This window comes from Hypomesus transpacificus, unplaced genomic scaffold (assembly GCF_021917145.1).
Source record: "Hypomesus transpacificus isolate Combined female unplaced genomic scaffold, fHypTra1 scaffold_61, whole genome shotgun sequence".
Classification (NCBI taxonomy): domain Eukaryota; kingdom Metazoa; phylum Chordata; class Actinopteri; order Osmeriformes; family Osmeridae; genus Hypomesus; species Hypomesus transpacificus.
In genome coordinates this window covers 718,023-743,719 of record NW_025814034.1, presented here as the reverse complement: position 1 = coordinate 743,719, position 25,697 = coordinate 718,023, and the positions used below count along the sequence as shown (strand labels likewise).

The following is a 25,697-nucleotide window of genomic DNA, read 5'->3' as shown; positions in this document are numbered from 1 at the left end:
TGGGGTGGAGGGATGAGGGGTGAGGTGGAGGGATGAGGTGGAGGGATGGAGGGATGAGGTGGAAAGATGGAGGGATGAAGGGTGAGGTGGAGGGATGAGGGGTGGGGTGGAGGGATGAGGTGGAAAGATGGAGGGATGAGGGGTGAGGTGGAGGGATGAGGGGTGGGGTGGAGGGATGAGGGGTGAGGTGGAGGGATGAGGGGTGGGGTGGAGGGATGAGGGGTGAGGTGGAGGGATGAGGTGGAGGGATGGAGGGATGAGGTGGAAAGATGGAGGGGTGAGGTGGAGGGATGAGGGGTGGGGTGGAGGGATGAGGGGTGAGGTGGAGGGATGGAGGGATGAGGTGGAAAGATGGAGGGATGAGGGGTGAGGTGGAGGGATGGAGGGATGAGGTGGAGGGATGGAGGGATGAGGTGGAAAGATGGAGGGATGAGGGGTGAGGTGGAGGGATGAGGGGTGGGGTGGAGGGATGAGGTGGAGGGATGGAGGGATGAGGTGTAAAGATGGAGGGATGAGGGGTGAGGTGGAGGGATGAGGGATGAGGTGGAGGGATGAGGTGGAAAGATGGAGGGATGAGGGGTGAGGTGGAGGGATGAGGTGGAAAGATGGAGGGATGAGGGGTGGGGTGGAGGGATGAGGGATGAGGTGGAGGGATGAGGTGGAGGGATGAGGGGTGAGGTGGAGGGATGAGGTGGAGAGATGGAGGGATGAGGTGGAAAGATGGAGGGATGAGGGGTGGGCTGGAGGGATGAGGGGTGGGGTGGAGGGATGAAGGGTGAGGTGGAGGGATGAGGTGGAGGGATGGAGGGATGAGGTGGAGAGGGGATGGAGGGATGAGGTGGAGGGATGAGGTGGAAAGATGGAGGGATGAGGGGTGGGGGTGGAGGGATGAGGGGTGGGGTGGAGGGATGAGGGGTGAGGTGGAGGGATGAGGTGTGAGGTGGAGGGGTGAGGTGGAGGGATGAGGGGTGAGGTGGAGGGAATGAGGTGGAGGGATGGAGGGATGAGGGGTGAGGTGGAGGGATGGAGGGATGAGGTGGAGGGATTAGGGGAAGGATGGAGGGATGAGGGGTTGGGTGGAAGGATGAGGGAAGGGATGGAGGGTTGATCCCATAGCCACCGCCTTGATTAATTAACTCCTCAGACAACCCACTCTCCCTCCCTCTCTCCTTCTCTTTCTCTCCCATTATAATTCATGACAGCCAAGCTGAAAAAGCCTTGATGGATGGTTCTGATTCGTTCATTAATGGATAGCCCCCCCCCTCACACACACACACACACACAAACACACACTGGTGACTTGTTCGGAATCCTAAATTCTGTTAAGTTCATTCAAGAAAAACTGAGAGTTGAGAGACTGAGTCGACTCCCAATGAACTCTGGAAAACATTGTTTTCGGTATCTAATATGACTCCTTTGAAATTACATTTGAATCCAGTACATAATGAATATGACTCCATTGAACTTACATTTGACTCCAGTACATAATGAATGACTCCATTGAACTTACATTTGACTCCATTGAACTTACATTTGACTCCAATACATAATGAATATAACTCCTTTGAACTCAATGGTCACCCGTTAGTTGAATACTTCAGTTTGACTGTAGTATGATTCATGTGATTCAACTTGAATGCATTTGTTGTGCATAAACAAGTCACTTTCCATCTATCTTACACACACACACACACAAACACACTTTGTGATACACTCTGCCTCACCCCCACACCCCCACACACCCTGCCTGGATCCTGTTGACAGCTTGACCTTTGACCTTTGCTTCCCTGTGTCCAAGAAGAGAATGAAGAGGTGCCTGGCTGTGTCTCCCCCCCTCCCCCCCCCAGGCTCTGCTTGACACACACACACACACACACACACACACACACACACACACACACACGGAAGTAGGCAATGAACAGTGAATTATTTCCACATTTAATAATTTCATAAAGGCCTGAGTAGTGAGCTTAGGCTAGCAATGAAGCTAGCAGGCATTGCTAGCTAACACAGCTTAGCATGAACTATCTTGTGTTCTTCCACATATCCTCAGGCTAGCATGACGCTAGCTTACATCAGGCACACTTTAGCATAGCAAAGGCTAGCATGACGCTAGCTTACATCAGGCACACTTTAGCATAGCGAAGGCTAGCATGACGCTAGCTTACATCAGGCACACTTTAGCATAGCGAAGGTTAACAACAAGCTAACCGTAGCTAGAAGTTCTTCATTTAATACCCATGTAGTTCAGTACAAATACACACATACACACACAGTTTAAACCTCTATTGAGGTGGACCAGTGAGCTACCTCTCACACATTTGAAACATTATTATCATTAGCAGTTTAGTGTTATTGATTATGTTTTTCTTTCGCACATAATCATTGAAGGCAATCAGCTGGTCTAGAATCGATTCCATTCCGATTCTGCTTTTCATCTTGACACCTTTCTTTCTTTCTTTCACTCTCTCACTAATATGAGTTATTTATTTTCTCTTCCCTCTCTCTGTGTCTCCTTCCAACTCTTCCTCCTCCCCTCCCCTCTCCTCCTCCTCATCTCCTCTCCTCCTCCTCTCAGTCCACCAGTGACTTGAGATCAGGAAGGCCTTTCAGCTTCAGGTCCAGCAGCATCTGACCATATGCCTTACCCTGGAGGAGGAGAGGAGGAGGAGGGGGGAGGAGAGGGGAGAGGAGGAGGAGGGGGGAAGAGAGGGGAGGGAGAGGAGGAGAGGGGAGAGGAGAGGAGGAGGGGGGAGGGGAGGAGGGAGAGGAGGAGGGGGGAAGAGAAGGCAGGGGGAGGAGGAGAGGGGAGAGGAGAAGGGGGGAGGAGGAGGAGGGGGAAGGGGGAGGACAGGGGAGGGGGAGGAACATGTAGAGAGAGGGAAGGGGGGATGGAAGGAGGAGAGAAGGTGAGAAATGAGAATTGAAAACCCAAAACACTGTTGAGTGTGAAACTGAGTGCGTGTGTGTGTGTGAATGTGAGAGAATGTGTGTGTGTGTGTGTGAGAGAGAGAGCGCCTTTGAAGTTTGCTAGATTCCAGCGAGCTACTAAAACCTTTACTGGACTGGTGTCACCCACAGCCCAAGGTGTTGGGTAGAGGAGGGGAGAGGAGGGGGAGGGGAGAGAAGGAAAGAGAGGAGGGAAAGGGAGAGGAGGAGGGGAGGGGGAGGGGAGAGAAGGAGGGGAGGGGGAGGGGAGAGAAGGAGGGGAGGGGGAGGGGAGAGAAGGAAAGAGAGGAGGGAAGGGGAGAGGAGGAGGGGAGGGCTGGAAGAGTGTGTGTGTTACCTGAGGGTCGCTGCGTAGAGAAGCCACCCCTCCCCCTCCTAGAGAACTCTGCAGCACGAAGTTCAGACCATGGATCCCAGGCAGCTCATACCTACACACACACACACACACACACACACACACACACACACACATTGTTGCAAACATGGCATGCAACTTCAGTTATTAGCCCCAGTTAACATAATCAATGTCAGACTTACAGCCCTAGGCTGCCTGTCTCTGAACGCACACACACAGACACACACACAGACACACACACAGACACACACACAGACACACACACAAACACACACGCACACACACAGACACACACACATGCACGCAGACACACACACACACAGACCCACACACACAGACACACAGACACACAGACACACACACATGCACGCAGACACACACACATGCACGCAGACACACACACTCTTCAGCTCACAGCAAACCCCCTGGTTGTGAACAGAGCAGCTGTAATCGGAGGTAGACGCCGTGAACGTCTGGATCCTGTGTTGTTAACGAAGATGATGTCAACATTCACGCTGCTGACACCCCATCATTACACACACACACACACCTCTGCTGCCTGTAAAACAGCATGACTCTCTCTCGCACACACACATACACACACACCTCTGCTGCCTGTTAAACAGTATGACTCTCTCTCGCACACACACACTTAGATACCACTCATTACAACGCCTCTCCTAACTACCATGACATACACACATACATTGACACACACACATGTAGACACACACACACACACATGTAGAGCCAGGTATGTGGAGCCAGGTGTGCCTGTGTACCGTGTGACAGCGTTGGGCGTGTCCTTCTCTATCAGGTGGCTGAAGTGTTCCTGAACCACAGCCACTGTCAGATGTTGCTTCAGGTAGGGGAAGAAGAGAGGGTGGCGCGCTATCACACCTGCACACACACACACACACACACAATGACTATAGAGACAGAGAGAGTGAGGGAGAGTGTATGTGCATATGTATTTTTTGGTGTTGTGTGTGTATATAAGGGGTCAGATGGCTGAGCGGTTAGGGAGTCGGGCCATTAATCAGAACGTTGTTGGTTTGATTCCCGGCCGTGCCAAATTAAGTTGTATCCTTGGGCAAGGCACTTCACCCTACTTGCCTCGGGGGGAACGTCCCTGTACTTACTGTACGTCACTCTGGATAAGAGCATCTGCTAAATGTAAATATATGTGAGGTGTGTGTGTGTAGTTACCTATGTTAGCAGAGTCTCCCTTGTCTCCACTGCGCGTGTATGCCAGGTCCTCTACACGATAGCACACAGACCCACTAGGGAGATCTGGGGGAGGAGGGGGGAGGGAAGGGGGAGGGAGGAGGAGGGGGAGGGAGAAATCTCCTAATCTGGATGCAAGTGAACAGACACAGATGTATGTGTGCTATTCGTACTCTGCAGTGCTAAAGGTTAATTTGATTATAAACAAGAGCCAGTTAGCTGCAACCAAGCACAGTGTTGTACGTAGTACACCTAGGGTGTAGTGTAGTACTCAAGGCCTCCTGTTATGTGTGTGTGTTCTAGATGTTTCCCTGCTCCAACACACCTGACTCAGATGAACGGGTCGTTATCAAGCTCAGCAGAAGCCTGGTGACGAGCGCTTCATCTGAACCAGGTGTGTTGGAGCAGGGAAACATCTAGAACAGTGGTTCTCAACCCTGGTCCTCAGGGACCCCCTGTCCTGCATGTTTGAGATGTTTCTTGGCTCCAATACACCTGATACAAATGAATGGTCATTACCAGGCTTCTACAGAGCTAGATAACAACCCATTAATTTGGATCAGGTGTGTTGGAGCAGGGAAACATCTAAAACATGCAGGACAGGGGTGCCCTGAGGACCAGGGTTGAGAACCACTGATTCAGATAAAAGCTTAATGAATAAAGTACCTGTAAGAGGCGTGTCTTCAGGGGGGTTGGGCGGGGCTTCCAGCTCAGTTGACTCTAGCTCCGCATACTGCAAGGTCTCCATCAGCTCTCCACCAATATGCATGTCAACCTGCAGTAACATCATAAATCAGTCAGCCAATCAGAGGGTGTCTGTGGATGAGAGGGCCAATCAGAGTGTGCGGTGGGGTCAGCAGACCTGCAGCAGGGATTTGGGATGCAGGAAGAAGAAGGGCTTCAGAACAGGAGACCTGCAGGAGAGGAGAGAGAGAGGAGAGGTGTGGGTGTGTGTGTGTGTGTGTGTGTATATAAGTGTGTGTGTGGAGGGTCTTACACTCTGGGTCTTCCACCTACGATCCCTGTGAGCCCTGGAGCTGGAGAGAGAGATGCTCTTCATCATCATCACCATCATCATCACCATCATCATCACCATCATCACCATCATGAGCACGGCTTCTAAGCACTGGCATATGCACACACACACAAACACACACACCACACACACACACACATGCACACACATGCACACACACACTTATAGCCTGAGCTGCAGAATCCTGGTGAACCAAATTGACTCCTCCTATCTCAGTGTTACTGAGGCTGAACCCAACAGAAGAATGTGTGTGTGTGTGACCGTGGTCTGAACTGTGTGTGTGTGTGTGACCGTGGTCTGAACTGTTCACCCTAAACAGAAATCCAGATCCATGAGGACACAACCTCTCTTAGGAAAAACATCCCCCTAACATTGCCAAACGCCTGTCTGTGTGTGTGTGTGCATCCGTCTGTGTGTGTGTGTGCATCTGTCTGTGTGTGTGTGCATCTGTCTGTGTGTGTGTGTGTGTGTGTCTGCATCCGTGAGTGTGTGTGTGTGCATCTGTCTGTGTGTGTGTGTCCGTCTGTGTGTGTGTGTGTGTGTCCGTCTGTGTGTGTGTGTGTGTCTGTCTGTGTGTGTGTGTCCGTCTGTGTGTGTGTGTGTGTCCGTCTGTGTGTGTGTGTGTGTGTGTGTGTGTGTGTGTCTGTCTGTCTGTCTGTCTGTCTGTCTGTCTGTCTGTCTGTGTGTGTGTGTCTGTCTGTGTGTCATCCTACCCATGCCCGTGCCAGCAGGTGCTATCTCTCTGGCGAAGACTTCCAGAGCTTTCTTCTGTCTGTGAAGAGCAGACATCCACAAGACAACTTCTCTCTGGCCCTGGGGGGGAGACATGGGGGAGGGGAGGGAGGGATGGAGGGAGGGAGACATGGGGGAGGGGAGGGAGGGGGGGAGGGAGACATGGGGGAAGGGCGAGGATGATGATAAGATGACATGACAGATTGTTAACATTTCCTTAAGGGTCAACAACCACACACACCAACAGTACAGACGAACACACACACACACACCTTTCTCACACACCTTTCTCACACACCTCTCACACACCCACACACACACCTCTCTCACACACCCAGACACACCCACACACACACCTCTCTCACACACACACCTCTCTCACACACACACCTCTCACACACACCTCTCACACACACACCTCTCACACACACACCTCTCACACACACACCTCTCACACACACCTTGTTCTCAGCGTGTGGCCCATAGGTGTCCTCAGCTCCCAGAACCTGGATGTTCACTGAGCTGAAGTCTTCTAGACCCAGCTGTCCGAACACACGCCTCGTGCTGCACACACACAGACACGCATGCACACACACACAGGTATGAACACACGCAGGTATACAGGGAGACAAACACACATTCAGATATTCACTTTTCATTTTAATTCCTTTGGATGTCAAGCATGCTAATGCTACTACAGGTCTGAAGCCAATGCCAAAATCATGCAATAACCTATGCGTTATGCTAAAGCTAATGTGCGCAGGTGCTAATGCTAACCGTTTGATGATGCTCTCCGCTGTGCGTCTGGCCTTCTCTGTGGCCCTGGGGCCCCCGACCGGACACACCGCTGTCGCCCTGAAGCCGTCCATGTAGGTAGCACACACCTGGAGACAGGACACGTCAGTTGGGGCTCCGCCCCTCTCTGACAGCAGCACAACATCAGGACAAGGCAGCGGCTGATTGGACGAGGACGGTTTACCTTGTAGTCATTGGACGGGGCGTATCCCCTGGCACCTGTGACTCTCACAGCCCCGCCCTCCACACCTAGAGACACACACACAGGCTGTCAGCTACACACACACACACACACACACACACAGGCTGTCAGCTACACACACACACACACACACACACAGGCTGTCAGCTACACACACACAGCCCTCCCCCCTCCCCAGAGCAGAAGTGTGTCCAGACAGTTGAGATGAGGACACAGTTCCTCTGCAGGTCACTGTCCCGTCAGGGTTCAGCTTGGGGTCAGCTTGGGGTCAGTCAGGGTTCAGGAGGAGTTCAGTACAGGCCAGTTCACACCGCCCAAACCAACAGCAACACTTGTTGGGTTGTGTTGGTTTGGTGTGACACGCACACACACCAACACACACACCCGCACACACACCAACACACACACCCGCACCCGTGTGTGCGGGTGTGTGTGTTGGTGTGTGTGCGGGTGTGTGTGTTGGTGTGTGTGCGGGTGTGTGTGTTGGTGTGTGTGCGGGTGTGTGTGCGGGTGTGTGTGCGGGTGTGTGTGCAGGTGTGTGTGTTGGTGTGTGTGCGGGTGTGTGTGTTGGTGTGTGTGCTAGTTTCTGCAGGGTTACTGTCCTGAGTGTGACAGGGTACAGAGATGGTCTGTGCAGCTGGAGGAGACTCCTGCAAGCTAGCTGGAGGCTGTGTGTGAGAGAGTGTATACGTGTGTATGTGTGTGTCCTACCAGGGACCTCGGTGATGGTGACGTGGGAGAAGTCACAGGTGACGTCAGGTAGCAGGTATCTGCGTGGGTCTCCTATCTCGTAGACCAGCTGCTCGCTCACCCCCCCGACACACACCAGCCCCCCCGTACCAGGGGGCTTCTCCAGCAGGAAGGAGCCGTCTGCAGAACACTCCACCACCGGGAACCCCATGGTGTCCCTGGAGGAGGGCGGCGTCACAACCTGTCTGATGGGGGTCGCTCACCTCAGCAGTCTGGGTTCAAATCCAGCCTGGGTCCTTTGCTCTCTCTCTCTCTCTAAGAGTGTGTGTGAAGACTTAATGACTGCCATATGGTGTCTTCCTCCTCAGCCAACCAAGACTACAGACTTTCCAGTTCAGTCTCTCTCTCCTTTCCTACTTCTCTCTCTCTTTCTCTCTCCCTCCTCTCTCTCTCTCTTTATCTCTCTCTCTCTCTGCCTTTCCTGTCACACTTCACTTCAAGCTTTTAAAATGCCCCCAAAATATACAATCATACGTAGTTTGACATCATCTACTTGCTACGGTGGCCATCAGGGGATCAAACACCACCTGGATGATAAAGGAATGAAGAGAGAGCTGGTCTAGTGGATGAAGAGAGAGCTGGTCTAGTGGATGAAGAGAGAGCTGGTCTAGTGGATGAAGAGAGAGCTGGTCTAGTGGATGAAGAGAGAGCTGGTCTAGTGGATGAAGAGAGAGCTGGTCTAGTGGATGAAGAGAGAGCTAGTCTAGTGGATGAAGAGAGAGCTGGTCTAGTGATCTCACCAGTCAGGAACACGGTGCCAGTCTGTAAAGATGCCTCCTGTAGCCTGGGCTCCACACTCTATCAGGTGACCTGCCAGACTGACACACACACGATAAGCAGTCATTAAAACCTGTAAAAGCTCAAAGTATATGTGTGGGTGTGTGTTTATGTTAATGTGTGTGTGTGTTTTTGTGTGTGTTTACCTTCCTCCTGCCAGCAGATCATAGTCGTCTCTCTCCCACCCAAACTGCCAGAGATAAAACAGAGACATTAAACACACACACACACAAAGCTGCAGAGTTTAAACACAGTTCACAGTTGTTGCAATTCTTGATTTACACACACATCATCCCATTCTCACGATAGACATGCAACTACATACTACACATTTTCACACACACACAGCCCCACACACAGCCACCAACCCCCCCCCCCACACACACACACACATACATACACAGCCCCACACACAAGCACAGCCCCCCCACACACAGCCCCCCCCCCCCCCCCCCCCCCACAGTCGTACCGTGTGCATGAGAGGCCCCAGTGCCACAGCGCTGTCCACACACCTCCCTGTCACCACGATGTCAGCACCCTGGTCCAGACACCTCTGGATGGGGACTGCACTGGGGGGGGGGGGGGGGGGGGGGGGGCAAGGAGGAATGTTCCAGAACTCTGTTGTTAAGGGTTACGATGTGAACCTTCTATTGTCAACTGCAGCTCTGCTCTCCATTGGGCCACAAACCTTTATGTTCTACAGCAGAGTTGTGGAGGAGGGTGTGTGTGTGACGTGATGTTTGTGGTGTGTGTGTTTGTGTGTGTGTGTTTGTGTGTGTGTGTGTTTGTGGTGTGTGTGTTTGTGTGTGTGTGTTTGTGGTGTGTGTGTTTGTGGTGTGTGTGTTTGTGGTGTGTGTGTTTGTGTGTGTGTGTTTGTGTGTGTGTGTGTTTGTGTGTGTGTGTTTGTGTGTGTGTGTTTGTGTGTGTGTGTTTGTGGTGTGTGTGTTTGTGGTGTGTGTGTTTGTGGTGTGTGTGTTTGTGTGTGTGTGTGTTTGTGGTGTGTGTGTTTGTGTGTGTGTGTGTTTGTGGTGTGTGTGTTTGTGTGTGACGTGATGTTTGTGTGTGTGTGTTTGTCAATGTGTTTTAACAGGACAATTGGTCCGAATACACACCACACTAGAAGGACATTTTGAATTAACAGGACAGGAGCAGTGTCCTGCTAATTTCGACCAAATTCTAAAAGTGTAGAATGGTTTCTATTGGTCTATTAACCCTAAAAATGCAAAAAAAACAAGATGTCCGTTTAATACATATAAACATGATTTGTGTGTACAATCTGTGTATCACCACAGCGCCCCCTACGGCAGGTTGTGTACTAGCAAGACTTCATGAATATGCACACAGCGTCTTATGCTGATTGGTTGTCTGCCGGAAGGTCCTGATAATTACTACACTGTCCTTCCAATTCAAATCGCTATTTACACAGGGGATGAGTTAGCAATACGATAAAAGCAAAATGTATTATAAACCATGTATCTTGAAATATTGAATGAAATTAACAAAATATTACGTAAGTAAATTGTTTTCTTCTTCCTGAATAAATCAAACAATATGCTCTTTAGAAACGAAAAAGGAATTCTTATTTTGTCATACCCCTCCTCTTCTATCAACGTGGTACAATCCGTCAAGTTTTGCCGCGAAACATCAGTACTTTCTAATTGAACACCTCTCATCCCTGCATGCGTGGAGGACGAGGTAAGACCCATTTAATATTCTTTACACATTTAGGTACATATTGTTATGTAATCTGCTAAAACAATGACTAAAGGTAAATTATGCAGAATGGATTAGGTTACTTGATGTTTGTATGAACCAAAACATCTGATCTATGACAGTTTAGCTAGCGTTAGTTATTAGCAAGTGGCCAGTGACGTGCGGAGAGGTTCTTGGCTGGGGAGGCACGTAGGCATACTGACTCTTTCAAAATCAGATTTACAAATATATTTATTCAACAGAACAGCTGCTTGCACATTGACTAATGGTTATGTTTCATATCCCTAACAAGTAACACTAGCAGGTAGTAGCATTGCTACGAGTATTATGCTAGGTTGCTAGGTAACCGAAGCTAACTAGAGCTAGCTAGCTTCCGTTTTGGAAAAATAACATCTAATATCATTAAATCATATTGTATCCAGTAATGTGTTGTTGCTCAAGTTAACATCTGATCTCTGCAGGAGATGGCAGGAACAAGGCCACAGAGAGCGAAAACAAATCCTAAAGATGATGCTAGTTATTATTGCTCCTTGGGTAAAGATAAGGAAGGGTTTGATGTCAAATATATAAATTCATATAAAGGTGAGTTGTGAGTTTATTTAGCAAAGGTTTCCCGAGTTCGTACATACAAGGTTATAATCTATTTTTAAACTGCACATTAGGAGAATAGATCTTGTAATATGATCAGAACATCTTTCTTATTTCAAAGGAGACAATCAACTGCTCAAAATAGAAGCTGTTATTTTTTATAGTTTATATTTTATATCTTCTTGGGAAGATAATTGTATATCTAGATAGATACTTTATTTAATAATTGTTTATGGATTAATCCACAGAAACATTTTAGAAAAGTTAAAAAATAGTTTAACTAATCACAGAAAGACATCACATTAAATAAATTAACAGATTTTGAGAGAGTTAATAATCTCAATTGCTACTATTTAACAACTCTGCATTGTTTAAAGTTTATTATTGTACTTTGTTTATTATATGTACCTCCAGGTCGGGGTGTGTTCAGCTGCCGGTGCTTTCCAAAGGGAGATTTCCTTATTGAGTACAGAGGGGAAGTCATAAGTAGAAAGGAACAAGAAAACCGATTGAAAGTTTATCATGATGCACTCAAGGTTTTTATGTTTGATTTCCAGTTCAATGGACAACAGTTATGGTATGTGGCTGTTTTAAAGTGCGTTTTTTTCTAAATTTGAATCTTAACACAGTGATGTAAACATTTCCAGACATGCTAACACTAAATATGCTAAATCATTTTCCTTCCGTGGTGTAATTATTCTTATTGCATACTTGATATTTCAGTGTTGATGCTGCCAGAGAGGATGGATCATTAGGGAGACTGGTAAATGATGAAGAGGCAAATCCAAACAGCAAAATGAAGGTTACAAGAGTGGATGGAAGACCCTATCTCTGTTTATTTGCACTCAAAGATATTGGTCCAGGGGAAGAAATCACTTATAATTATGGTGATTCTGACTGGCCGTGGAGAAGCAAGGTATATAGAATTGTAACGATACTGTCAAGGATCATTCTACTAGCTTTGAACACAATTTTAAAGGGTATATCAAGTTGTAGTACAGTGTCAATATAGTCAAAAATATAGAAGTGATGAGCATAGTGCCTAAAAAAGCCAATTTGGCAGAAAGACTTAATCAGACTACACTATTTCAACTTGTTCAGTACTATAATTTTACAAACTGTCACATGTAGATAGATTTATACTGATCTTATATTTATAAATATTAACTGGTATGTGATATATTTGAGTGTCTAGACACCCAGGTCCTGTGTAATACTCAACATGTAAGGTGCAGGAATAAGGAGGACTGAGTTTTGAAATTACATGTACAGAGGAATGAAAGTACATTTAGAAGTGCGCAGACACACAGGTCCTGTGTAATACTCAACATGTAAGGTGCAGGAATAAGGAGGACTGAGTACTGTACATGAGAAACAAACTCTCATTCAGTGATTGTTCTTTACATCTCAGATCTCCAAAGAGATGCCATGCCAGGCTGAGGATGTGGACGCATGCGGATCCTTTTCAGGCAACACACTAGAGGTAAGTTTAATCTTTTAAGGCATATTTATTGTCTAAAATAAAGTCATGAGAATGATATTCAGAAGTATTCAGACACACAAGTACGATGTAACCTTTATATGTAAGGTGCAGGAATTTGGAGGATTGAGTTTTGAAATTACATGTACAAAGGAATGAAAGTACATTAAGAAGTGCGCAGACACACAGGTCCTGTGTAATACTCAACATGTAAGGTGCAGGAATAAGGAGGACTGAGTATTGTACATGAGAAACAAACTCTCATTCAGTGATTGTTCTTTACATCTCAGATCTCCAAAGAGATGCCATGCCAGGCTGAGGATGTGGACGCATGCGGATCCTTTTCAGGCAACACACTAGAGGTAAGTTTCATCTTTTAAGGCATATTTATTGTCTAAAATAAAGTCATGAGAATGATATTCAGAAGTATTCAGACACACAAGTACGATGTAACCTTTATATGTAAGGTGCAGGAATTTGGAGGATTGAGTTTTGAAATTACATGTACAAAGGAATGAAAGTACATTAAGAAGTGCGCAGACACACAGGTCCTGTGTAATACTCAACATGTAAGGTGCAGGAATAAGGAGGACTGAGTTTTGAAATTACATGTACAGAGGAATGAAAGTACATTTAGAAGTGCGCAGACACACAGGTCCTGTGTAATACTCAACATGTAAGGTGCAGGAATAAGGAGGACTGAGTACTGTACATGAGAAACGAACTCTCATTCAGTGATTGTTCTTTACATCTCAGATCTCCAAAGAGATGCCATGCCAGGCTGAGGATGTGGACGCATGCGGATCCTTTTCAGGCAACACACTAGAGGTAAGTTTAATCTTTTAAGGCATATTTATTGTCTAAAATAAAGTCATGAGAATGATATTCAGAAGTATTCAGACACACAAGTACGATGTAACCTTTATATATAAGGTGCAGGAATTTGGAGGATTGAGTTTTGAAATTACATGTACAAAGGAATGAAAGTACATTAAGAAGTGCGCAGACACACAGGTCCTGTGTAATACTCAACATGTAAGGTGCAGGAATAAGGAGGACTGAGTATTGTACATGAGAAACAAACTCTCATTCAGTGATTGTTCTTTACATCTCAGATCTCCAAAGAGATGCCATGCCAGGCTGAGGATGTGGACGCATGCGGATCCTTTTCAGGCAACACACTAGAGGTAAGTTTCATCTTTTAAGGCATATTTATTGTCTAAAATAAAGTCATGAGAATGATATTCAGAAGTATTCAGACACACAAGTACGATGTAACCTTTATATGTAAGGTGCAGGAATTTGGAGGATTGAGTTTTGAAATTACATGTACAAAGGAATGAAAGTACATTAAGAAGTGCGCAGACACACAGGTCCTGTGTAATACTCAACATGTAAGGTGCAGGAATAAGGAGGACTGAGTATTGTACATGAGAAACAAACTCTCATTCAGTGATTGTTCTTTACATCTCAGATCTCCAAAGAGATGCCATGCCAGGCTGAGGATGTGGACGCATGCGGATCCTTTTCAGGCAACACACTAGAGGTAAGTTTCATCTTTTAAGGCATATTTATTGTCTAAAATAAAGTCATGAGAATGATATTCAGAAGTATTCAGACACACAAGTACGATGTAACCTTTATATGTAAGGTGCAGGAATTTGGAGGATTGAGTTTTGAAATTACATGTACAAAGGAATGAAAGTACATTAAGAAGTGCGCAGACACACAGGTCCTGTGTAATACTCAACATGTAAGGTGCAGGAATAAGGAGGACTGAGTTTTGAAATTACATGTACAGAGGAATGAAAGTACATTTAGAAGTGCGCAGACACACAGGTCCTGTGTAATACTCAACATGTAAGGTGCAGGAATAAGGAGGACTGAGTACTGTACATGAGAAACAAACTCTCATTCAGTGATTGTTCTTTACATCTCAGATCTCCAAAGAGATGCCATGCCAGGCTGAGGATGTGGACGCATGCGGATCCTTTTCAGGCAACACACTAGAGGTAAGTTTAATCTTTTAAGGCATATTTATTGTCTAAAATAAAGTCATGAGAATGATATTCAGAAGTATTCAGACACACAAGTACGATGTAACCTTTATATGTAAGGTGCAGGAATTTGGAGGATTGAGTTTTGAAATTACATGTACAAAGGAATGAAAGTACATTAAGAAGTGCGCAGACACACAGGTCCTGTGTAATACTCAACATGTAAGGTGCAGGAATAAGGAGGACTGAGTATTGTACATGAGAAACAAACTCTCATTCAGTGATTGTTCTTTACATCTCAGATCTCCAAAGAGATGCCATGCCAGGCTGAGGATGTGGACGCATGCGGATCCTTTTCAGGCAACACACTAGAGGTAAGTTTCATCTTTTAAGGCATATTTATTGTCTAAAATAAAGTCATGAGAATGATATTCAGAAGTATTCAGACACACAAGTACGATGTAACCTTTATATGTAAGGTGCAGGAATTTGGAGGATTGAGTTTTGAAATTACATGTACAAAGGAATGAAAGTACATTAAGAAGTGCGCAGACACACAGGTCCTGTGTAATACTCAACATGTAAGGTGCAGGAATAAGGAGGACTGAGTTTTGAAATTACATGTACAGAGGAATGAAAGTACATTTAGAAGTGCGCAGACACACAGGTCCTGTGTAATACTCAACATGTAAGGTGCAGGAATAAGGAGGACTGAGTACTGTACATGAGAAACAAACTCTCATTCAGTGATTGTTCTTTACATCTCAGATCTCCAAAGAGATGCCATGCCAGGCTGAGGATGTGGACGCATGCGGATCCTTTTCAGGCAACACACTAGAGGTAAGTTTCATCTTTTAAGGCATATTTATTGTCTAAAATAAAGTCATGAGAATGATATTCAGAAGTATTCAGACACACAAGTACGATGTAACCTTTATATGTAAGGTGCAGGAATTTGGAGGATTGAGTTTTGAAATTACATGTACAAAGGAATGAAAGTACATTAAGAAGTGCGCAGACACACAGGTCCTGTGTAATACTCAACATGTAAGGTGCAGGAATAAGGAGGACTGAGTACTGCACATGAGAAACAAACTCTCATTCAGTGATTGTTCTTTACATCTCAGATCTCCAAAGAGATGCCATGCCAGGCTGAGGATGTGGACGCATGCGGATCCTTTTCAGGCAACACACTAGAGGTAAGTTTCATCTTTTAAGGCATATTTATTGTCTAAAATAAAGTCATGAGAATGATATTCAGAAGTATTCAGACACACAAGTACGATGTAACCTTTATATGTAAGGTGCAGGAATTTGGAGGATTGAGTTTTGAAATTACATGTACAAAGGAATGAAAGTACATTAAGAAGTGCGCAGACACACAGGTCCTGTGTAATACTCAACATGTAAGGTGCAGGAATAAGGAGGACTGAGTTTTGAAATTACATGTACAGAGGAATGAAAGTACATTAAGAAGTGCGCAGACACACAGGTCCTGTGTAATACTCAACATGTAAGGTGCAGGAATAAGGAGGACTGAGTACTGCACATGAGAAACAAACTCTCATTCAGTGATTGTTCTTTACATCTCAGATCTCCAAAGAGATGCCATGCCAGGCTGAGGATGTGGACGCATGCGGATCCTTTTCAGGCAACACACTAGAGGTAAGTTTCATCTTTTAAGGCATATTTATTGTCTAAAATAAAGTCATGAGAATGATATTCAGAAGTATTCAGACACACAAGTACGATGTAACCTTTATATGTAAGGTGCAGGAATTTGGAGGATTGAGTTTTGAAATTACATGTACAAAGGAATGAAAGTACATTAAGAAGTGCGCAGACACACAGGTCCTGTGTAATACTCAACATGTAAGGTGCAGGAATAAGGAGGACTGAGTACTGTACATGAGAAACAAACTCTCATTCAGTGATTGTTCTTTACATCTCAGATCTCCAAAGAGATGCCATGCCAGGCTGAGGATGTGGACGCATGCGGATCCTTTTCAGGCAACACACTAGAGGTAAGTTTCATCTTTTAAGGCATATTTATTGTCTAAAATAAAGTCATGAGAATGATATTCAGCAGTTATACATTAACTTTATTTAAATATGAATTCATAAGAATTGCATTCAGCTGTGTATAGATTCACAGGTTTTGTGTAATTTCAAATTTAAGTTAATACATTATGAAGACTATAAATCCACTTCAGCCTTGTGTTAAGATGTACACTACCAGTCAAAAGTTTAGATCCACCTTCTCAGTTTAATGAGGAAGAGAAGTTGGGTCCAAACTTTTCCTCAGTGAGTGTATGTTTTTGTTCTGTTTTAGTTTGTTTGTTTGTTAAGTTTTTTTCTTTTTTTATTACAGGTGTTTAATTTACTTAAATTAATATAGATTTAAGGTTTTAAGTTAATTTCTAAACAATTTCATTCACAACAGGGATAATAACACATACAAATCATGTCACTTTTATCCTTAATTCATGTTAAAATAGGAAAATAGTACAAACGATTAATTGGTTTTGATATTCTACACTACACAAGTGTTCGTTAGGATCAAATTTCTGTCTTACGATTACACTCCTTTTTTTTGTAAACAGGACTGTGATCATGATGTCATCCCTGTCGAAATGTCAAGTTTAGAAAAATGTGTTACATGTGGAGGACCTTTTTCTCCTCTGAAATGGAGTGGTGTGAGATGTAAAGGTACAAAGGTCCAAAAAACTATTCCATGTGTAGCTGTGCTATATGTTCAAAATTAGTCATTTGCTGCTGCACTGACTTTAAGTACTTAGCATGCTGCCTTTCTTTATAAATTCTTAATTTTCTCTGTCTAGTTTGCAATCAGTCCTGGCACAAAAAGTGTTATATTAAACACAATGTGGACGTCACTGAACTTCTGCAAGTGGTAAGCTTTTTAGTAGAATTATTCTCGGTGAAATGCTTTCCAAGTATACAAAATATAAATGTTTTTTTAATCATTATCAGGTCTGTACAGAACAAAGTTCAAGTGAGGTGGCATCATCAGAAGAGGAGTATGTTCCTGATTCCATAGATGATTCAAACAGCTCGTGGGATGACAGATCAGAGCCTTTAGAAATCAGTCACAAACAAGTACAGAATTGTGAGGTCTCCACCAGCAAGTCTGCTTCCAAAAAGAAAAGACACCACCAAGGAAGTTTTGTACAGGAAGACAGAGAGTCAATTTCTAAAGATGCAGAATCAGTACCTGAAGATATGATCAGCACAACTCAGCTTGAAGTATCAAGAGTTACTGCCAAAGTAGGAAACGCTGATGCCGAAGGCATTATGGTTGATGATGGTGCTGATGCTACAGCGGAAAATGTCTCAAATACATCAGCCTTGCTCAGAAATAGAACTTACTGCTACATTTGTGGAAAGATACAGACAAAGTTTACACGTCACTTAAAAACTCATGAGAAAACACATGCAGATGTTGCTCAAGTTTTAAGTCTTCCCAAGAGGTCCAAAAAACGTATGAAAATGCTTTTAAAGCTTCGCAACAAGGGAAACCACAGTCATAACTCAGAGGTCTTGGTGAGTGGAGTTGGATCACTAAAACTAAGACGCACATCAAAGAAAAAGTACAATGCAAAAGACTACATTCACTGCATCTACTGCCAGGCATTATATCTCCGGCGAGATCTGTGGCGACATGTTCGACAATGTTCTTCAAAACCAGTAGAAGCTACTTCAGAGACTGGAAGAAATAAAGTTTTGTCTTTGGCCTCTATGAATGAGTCATCACTGTGTCAGCAGATATCACCAGGTGTTTGGAACATATTAGCTGTTATGAAAGATGATGAGACAACTTCTACTGTGCGAAGTGACTTCTCCATTCTTCAGCTGGCCCAATCATTCTTCAACAAATATGGACAGGATCCCACCAAACATCAGTACATTCGCCAGCAACTCAGAGAGACTGGAAGACTTCTGCTTACGCTTCGCAAGGAATTCTCAATACATACTCTTGAGGATGCTGTGAGACCTGCAAATTTTGATGTGGTCATCAAAGCGGTCAAGAAAGTATCTGGGTATGATGAAGAAAAGCACTGCTTCCGTACTCCATCCCTTGCTCTAAAGTTAGGTCACTCACTACAGAAAGTCAGTGATATTTTATATTGCAGAGCACTCATGGCAGAAGACAGTACGCTGATAAAGTCAACCCAGAGTTTCAAAACTCTCTATTCTACAAAGTGGTCTGAACTCATCTCTCACACCGCTTTAACTACGCTGAACGAGCGGAAGTTTAACAAGCCTTCCACTCTTCCTTTCACAGAAGATGTTCAACGTCTTCACAGACATCTTGAGAAGACTACAGAACAAGCATTGAAAGACTTGGAACACCATAGTTCATCAAAATCATACAGTGAACTGTGTAAAGCCACCATGGCAAACGTAATACTTTTTAACAGGAGAAGAGGGGGAGAAATTTCAAAGATGCCGATGAATGGCTTTTTGGAGAGAGACACAAGTCCCTTGCATAAGGACGTCGCATTTGGACTGACAGAATTTGAACTTCACCTTTGTCAACACTTTAGTCGTGTTGAATTAAGGGGTAAAAGAGGCCGGAAAGTTGCAGTGTTACTTTCACCAGACATGGTGAATGCCATAACACGCCTAGTAGAAAAAAGAAAAGACTGTGGTGTTCTGGACGAAAACCTGTTCCTTTTTGCCAGACCTCATTGTCTGACCCCCTACAGAGGACAGGACTGTTTGAGGCTTTATGCCAGTGAATGTGGGGCCGAAAACCCTGAGCTCCTCAGGTCAACACAATTACGCAAACATGTTGCAACTTTGTCTCAGATCTTGAACCTCAAGAATCACGAATTGGACCAAGTTGCTAACTTCCTTGGCCACGATATTCGCGTTCATCGTGAATATTACAGACTTCCTGAGGCTACTACCCAGCTGGCCAAAATATCCAAACTGCTCCTTGCCATGGAGAAAGGGTCTCTCAGAAACCTTCAAGGCAAAACACTTGACGAGATAGAAATTGAAGGTACGGCTATTTAAAGTGGTTTACATAAAAGATTTGACCTGTTTCTAGCAAATGTATGGTAGCAAAATGGAACACACATTGTGAGTGGACAATTTATAACACTTTAACCTCATAATTCATTAAGGCAATATAATTTATTTTATTAGACAACCTACAGTTGAGTGAGGTCGATGCTGAGAGTGAGGTCGATGCTGAGAGTGAGGTCGATGCTGAGAGTGAGGTCGATGCTGAGAGTGAGGTCGATGCTGAGCGTGAGGTCGATGCTGAGCGTGAGGTCGATGCTGAGCGTGAGGTCGATGCTGAGAGTGAGGTTGATGAAGGAAATCTCACATATCCACAGACTGGTAAGGACAGTGTTATATATATATATATATATATATATATATATGATATATACAGTATATATATTTTTTTTTCTTCTGAAATCTGTTTTATTTATGGTGATGATGTTTTATTTATTGTCACCAAATGGTTAGACTTTTAACTGTGTAACTACATGTTATGTTGTATTCCTAACCAATTTTAATTTTACTGTCAAGTCAGTAACTAACATTTCTTACAGTTTTCTAGTATTTCAGACATATATTAAGGGGTTTATTAATTTGTATCTGAAATACTAGAACATGTTAAGGGCCTGAATGACTTGTCCGAGATAGCAATTGAGTGCTCATGCAAACAGACATCCACAGTTGGTTTGCGTTCTACTCGTGGGCCTCTATGAAGTCACATACAAAGATGGCAAAGGGTGCCGTATGCCAATTAGATTTTTCAACGTTTCCTGGTTTATTCTGTGAAAGTCTGCTTTTGTCCAAACTTAACTGCATGTGCCAAATGACACATGCAGTGACATGACATGGCAAAGGTAACTTAAGTTAACCAAACTTTCTCTGTAATACTCATCTTTATTTCTATGTATGTAATGAAGTATATTATATTTTATTACAGGTTGTGCAGAACTGTTGATGGTCGGGCAACCTGTCGAGGAACCTGCGCCATTATCACAAGGTTAACTCTTATCCTCAGTCTACATGTCACCTTCTTTGATTGCTTTTAGGCTATGAAATAATGCATTGTGGATTCAGACCTTCTTCACTCGTTTCAATGTTGTTGTCACGGCAACAGTTCAGGTAAATGGGAGGCATGTAAGCTAAATTTCAAGTGATGTGAATGTAGATTACAGAAGTAGTAGCTTTAACCGATGACCAGGAAATTATTTTCAATCTAACAATGAACTTTTTGAATACATTACAGTGCAACAAGGAACATATAGGCCTGGCTGCTGCTTTTCAGTACGCACGACAGCAACGACAGTGCCTTCAAAATAAAAGCACTTCTAATCATATCATTCATAATGACAAATCAACTTGGAAGCAAATAATGTTCCAGCCTAAGCGCTTTACAGTGAATGTATTTGTTATTTATTATTCATCCATCAGTTGCTTGAGCATCTTGGACTTCACCGTATTTAAGGACCCTACCCTACAACAAATAAATGCTCATCCATTGTTATTTGTCTTTATTTCTTCATTTCAGCACAAAGTCAACACACAGATGCTAAGGGGGAAGAACGCAACAGAAGACTAAAAAAGAAGGACAAAGGGCCCAGCAGAAAAAAGAACACGAAGAAACATTCTGGTAAATGCGAAAACACATACTCAGTCACTAAACACCAAGTTACTTAAGTATAACTGAAGAATGATAAAAATAAATTATCCATACCACCCAAAGGCAATATGATGACCATTCTCTTCTTTCTGCGCGATACTGTTTATACTACTACTACTATTCCTTATTTAAAACATGTTTAAAGTGGAGTTGGTTTTCATTGATTTATTTGTCTTTTTTTCTAGTATCTCTGGAAAGTGCCAGGAGAGCAAAAAAGCATCTTTGGTCTCCCATGGAGGTTGCCGCAGTCATGAGACATTTTGGCCAACACATCAAAAAAGGGAAACTGGCCACTATGATTGAATGCCAGCAATGCAAGAAGGCTGAAAATCTTGCTCTGGCTGGTCGCTCTATCCAAAACATAAGAGATTTTGTAAGGAATCGGGGCGTAACTTTGAAAAGAAAAGAAAATCCTGGATAGATACAACACCCTGCAGCAGAGCTGGAACATATCCAACATCACATCCTACATCACACCCAACATCACATCCAACATCCCATCCATGACATATAACACCATACAGCTACAGTACATCACATCCAACATCACATCTAACACCATACAGCTACAGTACTTCACATCCAACATCACATCTAACACCATACAGCTACAGTACTTCACATCCAACATCACATCTAACACCATACAGCTACAGTGCATCACATCCAACATCACATCTAACACCACATCCAACACCAGGCCTGTTGTAACTGGAACACTGTTAGACATGCATTGGTCTAGTAGACATGCATAATTTCATTTTGACATTTATAAATGTTTTCCTTTCTGTTCACAAATACATTTCTGTTGCTCTGATATGTGGTCAAGGCGCTGTAAAATCCAGTCTACTTCTTTCTGTTTAGTCATATTCCATTTATCCATGTTTGGCCTTTTTAATACACATAAACTTCACGTTTGTGTATGTGTATGGCTATGGTCCTGATAAAAAAGTTGGTCCTGGCAATTACTGTTTGTGTCATGGGCGGAGCTAAGTACCTCATTATCTTGTGTCCTCTTAATACAGCATTCCGTCAGGTTCTTGTATCTTGAGTTCTGATGTGTGTATCTAACTTTTGAAGTGAGATTTGTGCTGTATGGCTCAAATAAAATTTTTGAAGATTCACTACATCTTTCTAGCATAAGTGGAAAGAGGTGTCCGTTTAGTGTTGCAAAAAACTGGTTTGAAAAAATTGTCCCTCTAATACATATGGACCTGTATAGGTGTGTTTGTGTGTGTGTGTTTGTGTGTGTGTGTGTTTGTGTGTGTGTGTGTTTGTGTGTGTGTGTGTTTGTGGTGTGTGTGTTTGTGTGTGTGTGTGTTTGTGGTGTGTGTGTTTGTGTGTGTGTGTGTTTGTGGTGTGTGTGTTTGTGTGTGACGTGATGTTTGTGTGTGTGTGTTTGTGTGTGTGTGTTTGTGTGTGTGTGTGTTTGTGGTGTGTGTGTTTGTGTGTGTGTGTGTGTGTGTGTGTGTGTGTTTGTGGTGTGTGTGTTTGTGTGTGTGTGTGTGTGTTTGTGTGTGTTTGTGGTGTGTGTGTTTGTGTGTGTGTGTGTTTGTGTGTGTGTGTGTTTGTGTGTGTGTGTTTGTGTGTGTGTGTGTTTGTGGTGTGTGTGTTTGTGTGTGTGTGTGTGTGTGTGTGTGTGTGTGTGTTTGTGTGTGTGTGTGTTTGTGTGTGTGTGAGAGAGTGCGTGTGTGTCCTACCCCAGATAAGCATTCATACTGTGGACGGTTTTAGGAAGCCTCTTTCTGCTCACTCCATCAGCCATCCTCAACTCTGAGAGAGAAGCTTTCTAGAGGAGAGGAGAGGAAGGGAGAGAAGAGGAGAGAGAAGAGGAGAGAGAAGAGGAAGGGAGAAGAGGAGGGGAGGAGAGAAGAGGAAGGGAGGAGAGAAGAGGAGGGGAGGAGAGGAGGGGAGGAGAGGAAGGGAGAAGAGGAGGGGAGGAGAGAAGAGGAGGGGAGGAGAGAAGAGGAAGGGAGGAGAGAAGAGGGGGGGAGGAGAGGAGGGGAGAGAGGAGGGGAGGAGAGAAGAGGAGGGGAGAAGAGGAGGGGAGGGGAGAGAGGAGGGGAGGAGAGAAGAGGAGGGGAGGAGAGGAGGGGAGGAGAGAAGAGGAGGGGAGGAGAGGAGAGAGGAGGGGAGGAGAAAAGAGGAGGGGAGAGAGGAGGGGAGGAGAGAAGAGGAGGGGAGGAGAGAAGAAGAGGGGAGAGGAGGAGAGGAAGGGAGAAGAGGGGAGAGGAGGAGCGGAGAGAGGAGGAGAGGAGGGGAGGAAGGGAGAAGAGGGGAGAGGAGGAGAGGAAGGGAGAAGAGGGGAGAGGAGGAGCGGAGAGAGGAGAGGAGGGGAGGAAGGGAGAGGAGTCGTGTAGATCAGATAACTAAAAGGGAGTGCATGATTTAGGATGTAGAACAAGTCGATGTCACGTCCTTACATGAGGCATGAGGTCATCTCCGGTCACCACGGCAACCTTGAGCGGTAGGCCGGCCTTGTTAACCACTTCCTGGATGGCTACTGCACAGGCCAGAGGGTTGACCCCCCCAGCGTTACTGACCACACGGATACCTGCCGCACACACACACACATTACACCCAGATATCACACACACACACACATAGTACACCCAGATATCACACACACACTCACTCAGTCTCACACACAGACACACACACCTTTCTTGTGGATGTCGTTGATGAAGGGAGCGATGGCTACTTGGACGAAGTCTGGAGCATAGCCCATGTTCTAGGAGAGGAAGATGATATATTACTGATATACCACTGAAGCACCGTGATGACATGGGTGGATGGATGATGGATGGATGATGGATGGATGATGGATGGTGGATGAAAGCGCCTCACAGGCATCTTGGTCTTGGCAGCAGTGAGCAGAGACATGGTGATCTCACTGAGGTAGTCAAACACCAGGAAGTCCAGCCTGCCTCCATAGATCAGCTGGGGCACTGGGAGAACACACACACACGTATCACACACACACACGTATCACACACACACACGTATCACACACACACACGTATCACACACACACACGTATCACACACACACATGTATCACACACACACACACACACACACGTATCAGACACACACACACACACACGTATCAGACACACACACACACGTATCAGACACACACACACACACAAGTATCAGACACACACACACACACGTATCAGACACACACACACGTATCAGAAACACACACACACGTATCAGAAACACACACACACACGTATTAGAAACACACACACATACACACAAACAAATCACATACGTATCACACACACGGATGTCACAGAATCACCCAAAGGAACACGTACACACAAACAAACATGACACAAAATAAATGAATGAGACGATCTAACTTTTAGTCTATCTAGGGTAAAGGTTGGCTTCCAGTCACATGACAGACAACCTAGCAACATTGTACGAAAGTAAGATTCCCTGACTGTTGTATCACTGGGCTAGCTGGCTGGCTAACTCCGAATGTCTTACCAGAGGTTGCAGTGTCTCCCCAAAACCCAGACGCGCATCCTATCCGAATGGTTTTCTCCGCCGAGGACGAATATAGTCTAGTCCTTTCTCTGTACAAACACCGTCTCTCGCAACTTCTGATGTTACTGGAAGCGATCGACGTCGAACACAAAAGTGCAGGTGTTTTTGTGAGAGATGCATGCGACAACCTTTGTAAAGAAGACGCATGGACAGTACGAGTTAGATGTGAAAAATTCGACATTATAAAACAACTTTATGTTATTTAATTTAAGGAGTCTGCTCAAAGTTCAAGGTAGCGGGAGTAACATGGACCCGTCCGTCAACAAAAACAGTCCGTGTAGAATCTAGCGTTTGTAGTGACCTGGCCGGAACGATTCTTCAGTTACTACATTGTAGTTGCTAAGTACGGCCGGTAAGTGGCAGTCAGTTACAATAAAATGACTAAACCGAGCCACACAACAAAGAACAACTAGAACCCTTAATATGTAAGTCAATGCAAGAACCACACAAATAGAACTAGTTCAAACGGAAGTAGAGGGTAAATATGATCTGACAGAAGTTTTTTTTCAACATGTAGGCTAATATAGTGAGAGTGGTGGTCAGTGAGGACTAACAGTAGTCACGGAGTACAAGTAGTTTAGTGTTTTCTTTTAGCCCAGAGTCACAGACTCCTGAAAACACGAGTTCAGTTTTTAAACATAATGATCTTCTCGTTTCACAACGAAGACTGGTTATCAATCAGTCGTGACTAATCACATGCATTGATCAGACTGGGAAGTTACAAAGTCACTTTCCAGAAACGAGTTCCAACAGGATGTTCCCTTATGTTATTTGGAGCATGTGTGTGTGTGTGTGTGGGTGAGTGGTGAGTGTATCATTAGTACAGCTCTGAAGGACAGACAATT

At 44.6% G+C, this 25,697-nt stretch overlaps 2 protein-coding genes across 4 annotated transcripts; one reads left to right on the top strand and one right to left on the bottom strand.

Annotated features, from left to right (window-relative positions):
- Nucleotides 1-1,927: 1,927 nt before the first annotated feature.
- On the bottom strand, nucleotides 1,928-25,144 carry lratb.1 (lecithin retinol acyltransferase b, tandem duplicate 1). Of its 2 annotated transcripts, XM_047017582.1 has the most exons (20): nucleotides 24,793-25,144; nucleotides 24,140-24,240; nucleotides 23,954-24,023; nucleotides 23,716-23,846; nucleotides 22,993-23,081; nucleotides 9,293-9,392; nucleotides 8,970-9,013; nucleotides 8,787-8,864; nucleotides 8,008-8,204; nucleotides 7,279-7,343; nucleotides 7,077-7,183; nucleotides 6,761-6,863; nucleotides 6,281-6,380; nucleotides 5,529-5,568; nucleotides 5,394-5,445; nucleotides 5,198-5,306; nucleotides 4,514-4,597; nucleotides 4,087-4,204; nucleotides 3,287-3,377; nucleotides 1,928-2,649 (listed from the first exon to the last, which is right to left on the bottom strand). In XM_047017582.1, the coding sequence occupies exons 1-20, from the start codon at nucleotides 25,031-25,033 to the stop codon at nucleotides 2,575-2,577; spliced, it is 1,995 nt and encodes a 664-aa protein (XP_046873538.1). In that variant the 5' UTR covers nucleotides 25,034-25,144; the 3' UTR covers nucleotides 1,928-2,574. The 2 variants fall into 2 exon arrangements, with proteins under 2 accessions (XP_046873538.1, XP_046873539.1); XM_047017583.1 differs by lacking the exons at nucleotides 23,716-23,846; nucleotides 23,954-24,023; nucleotides 24,140-24,240; nucleotides 24,793-25,144 and having other exon boundaries at nucleotides 9,293-9,387.
- LOC124465921 lies at nucleotides 9,887-22,416 on the top strand. 2 transcript variants are annotated; one of them, XM_047017579.1, is made up of 13 exons: nucleotides 9,887-10,518; nucleotides 10,998-11,118; nucleotides 11,539-11,701; nucleotides 11,848-12,040; nucleotides 12,536-12,607; nucleotides 12,895-12,966; nucleotides 17,205-17,310; nucleotides 17,442-17,512; nucleotides 17,593-19,627; nucleotides 19,774-19,971; nucleotides 20,573-21,034; nucleotides 21,161-21,262; nucleotides 21,478-22,416. In XM_047017579.1, exons 2-11 carry the CDS (start codon nucleotides 11,001-11,003, stop codon nucleotides 20,635-20,637), a joined length of 3,093 nt encoding a protein of 1,030 aa, XP_046873535.1. In that variant the 5' UTR covers nucleotides 9,887-10,518; nucleotides 10,998-11,000; the 3' UTR covers nucleotides 20,638-21,034; nucleotides 21,161-21,262; nucleotides 21,478-22,416. The 2 variants fall into 2 exon arrangements, with proteins under 2 accessions (XP_046873535.1, XP_046873534.1); XM_047017578.1 differs by lacking the exon at nucleotides 12,895-12,966 and having other exon boundaries at nucleotides 20,573-20,632.
- Nucleotides 25,145-25,697: the final 553 nt, after the last annotated feature.

Coding starts and splice junctions, on each gene's coding strand:
- LOC124465921 (XM_047017578.1), top strand. CDS start 11,001: ATGGCAGGAACAAGGCCACAGAGAGCGAAAACAAATCCTAAAGATGAT. Junction 12,608..17,204: donor TTTCAGGCAACACACTAGAG/GTAAGTTTAATC, acceptor TTTTGTAAACAG/GACTGTGATCATGATGTCAT. Junction 20,633..21,160: donor ACCTGCGCCATTATCACAAG/GTTAACTCTTAT, acceptor TCTTCATTTCAG/CACAAAGTCAACACACAGAT.
- lratb.1 (XM_047017582.1), bottom strand. CDS start 25,033: ATGTCGAATTTTTCACATCTAACTCGTACTGTCCATGCGTCTTCTTTA. Junction 4,598..5,197: donor TGAAGACACGCCTCTTACAG/GTACTTTATTCA, acceptor CTCCTCCCCCAG/ATCTCCCTAGTGGGTCTGTG. Junction 2,650..3,286: donor CTCTACGCAGCGACCCTCAG/GTAACACACACA, acceptor CTCCTCCTCCAG/GGTAAGGCATATGGTCAGAT.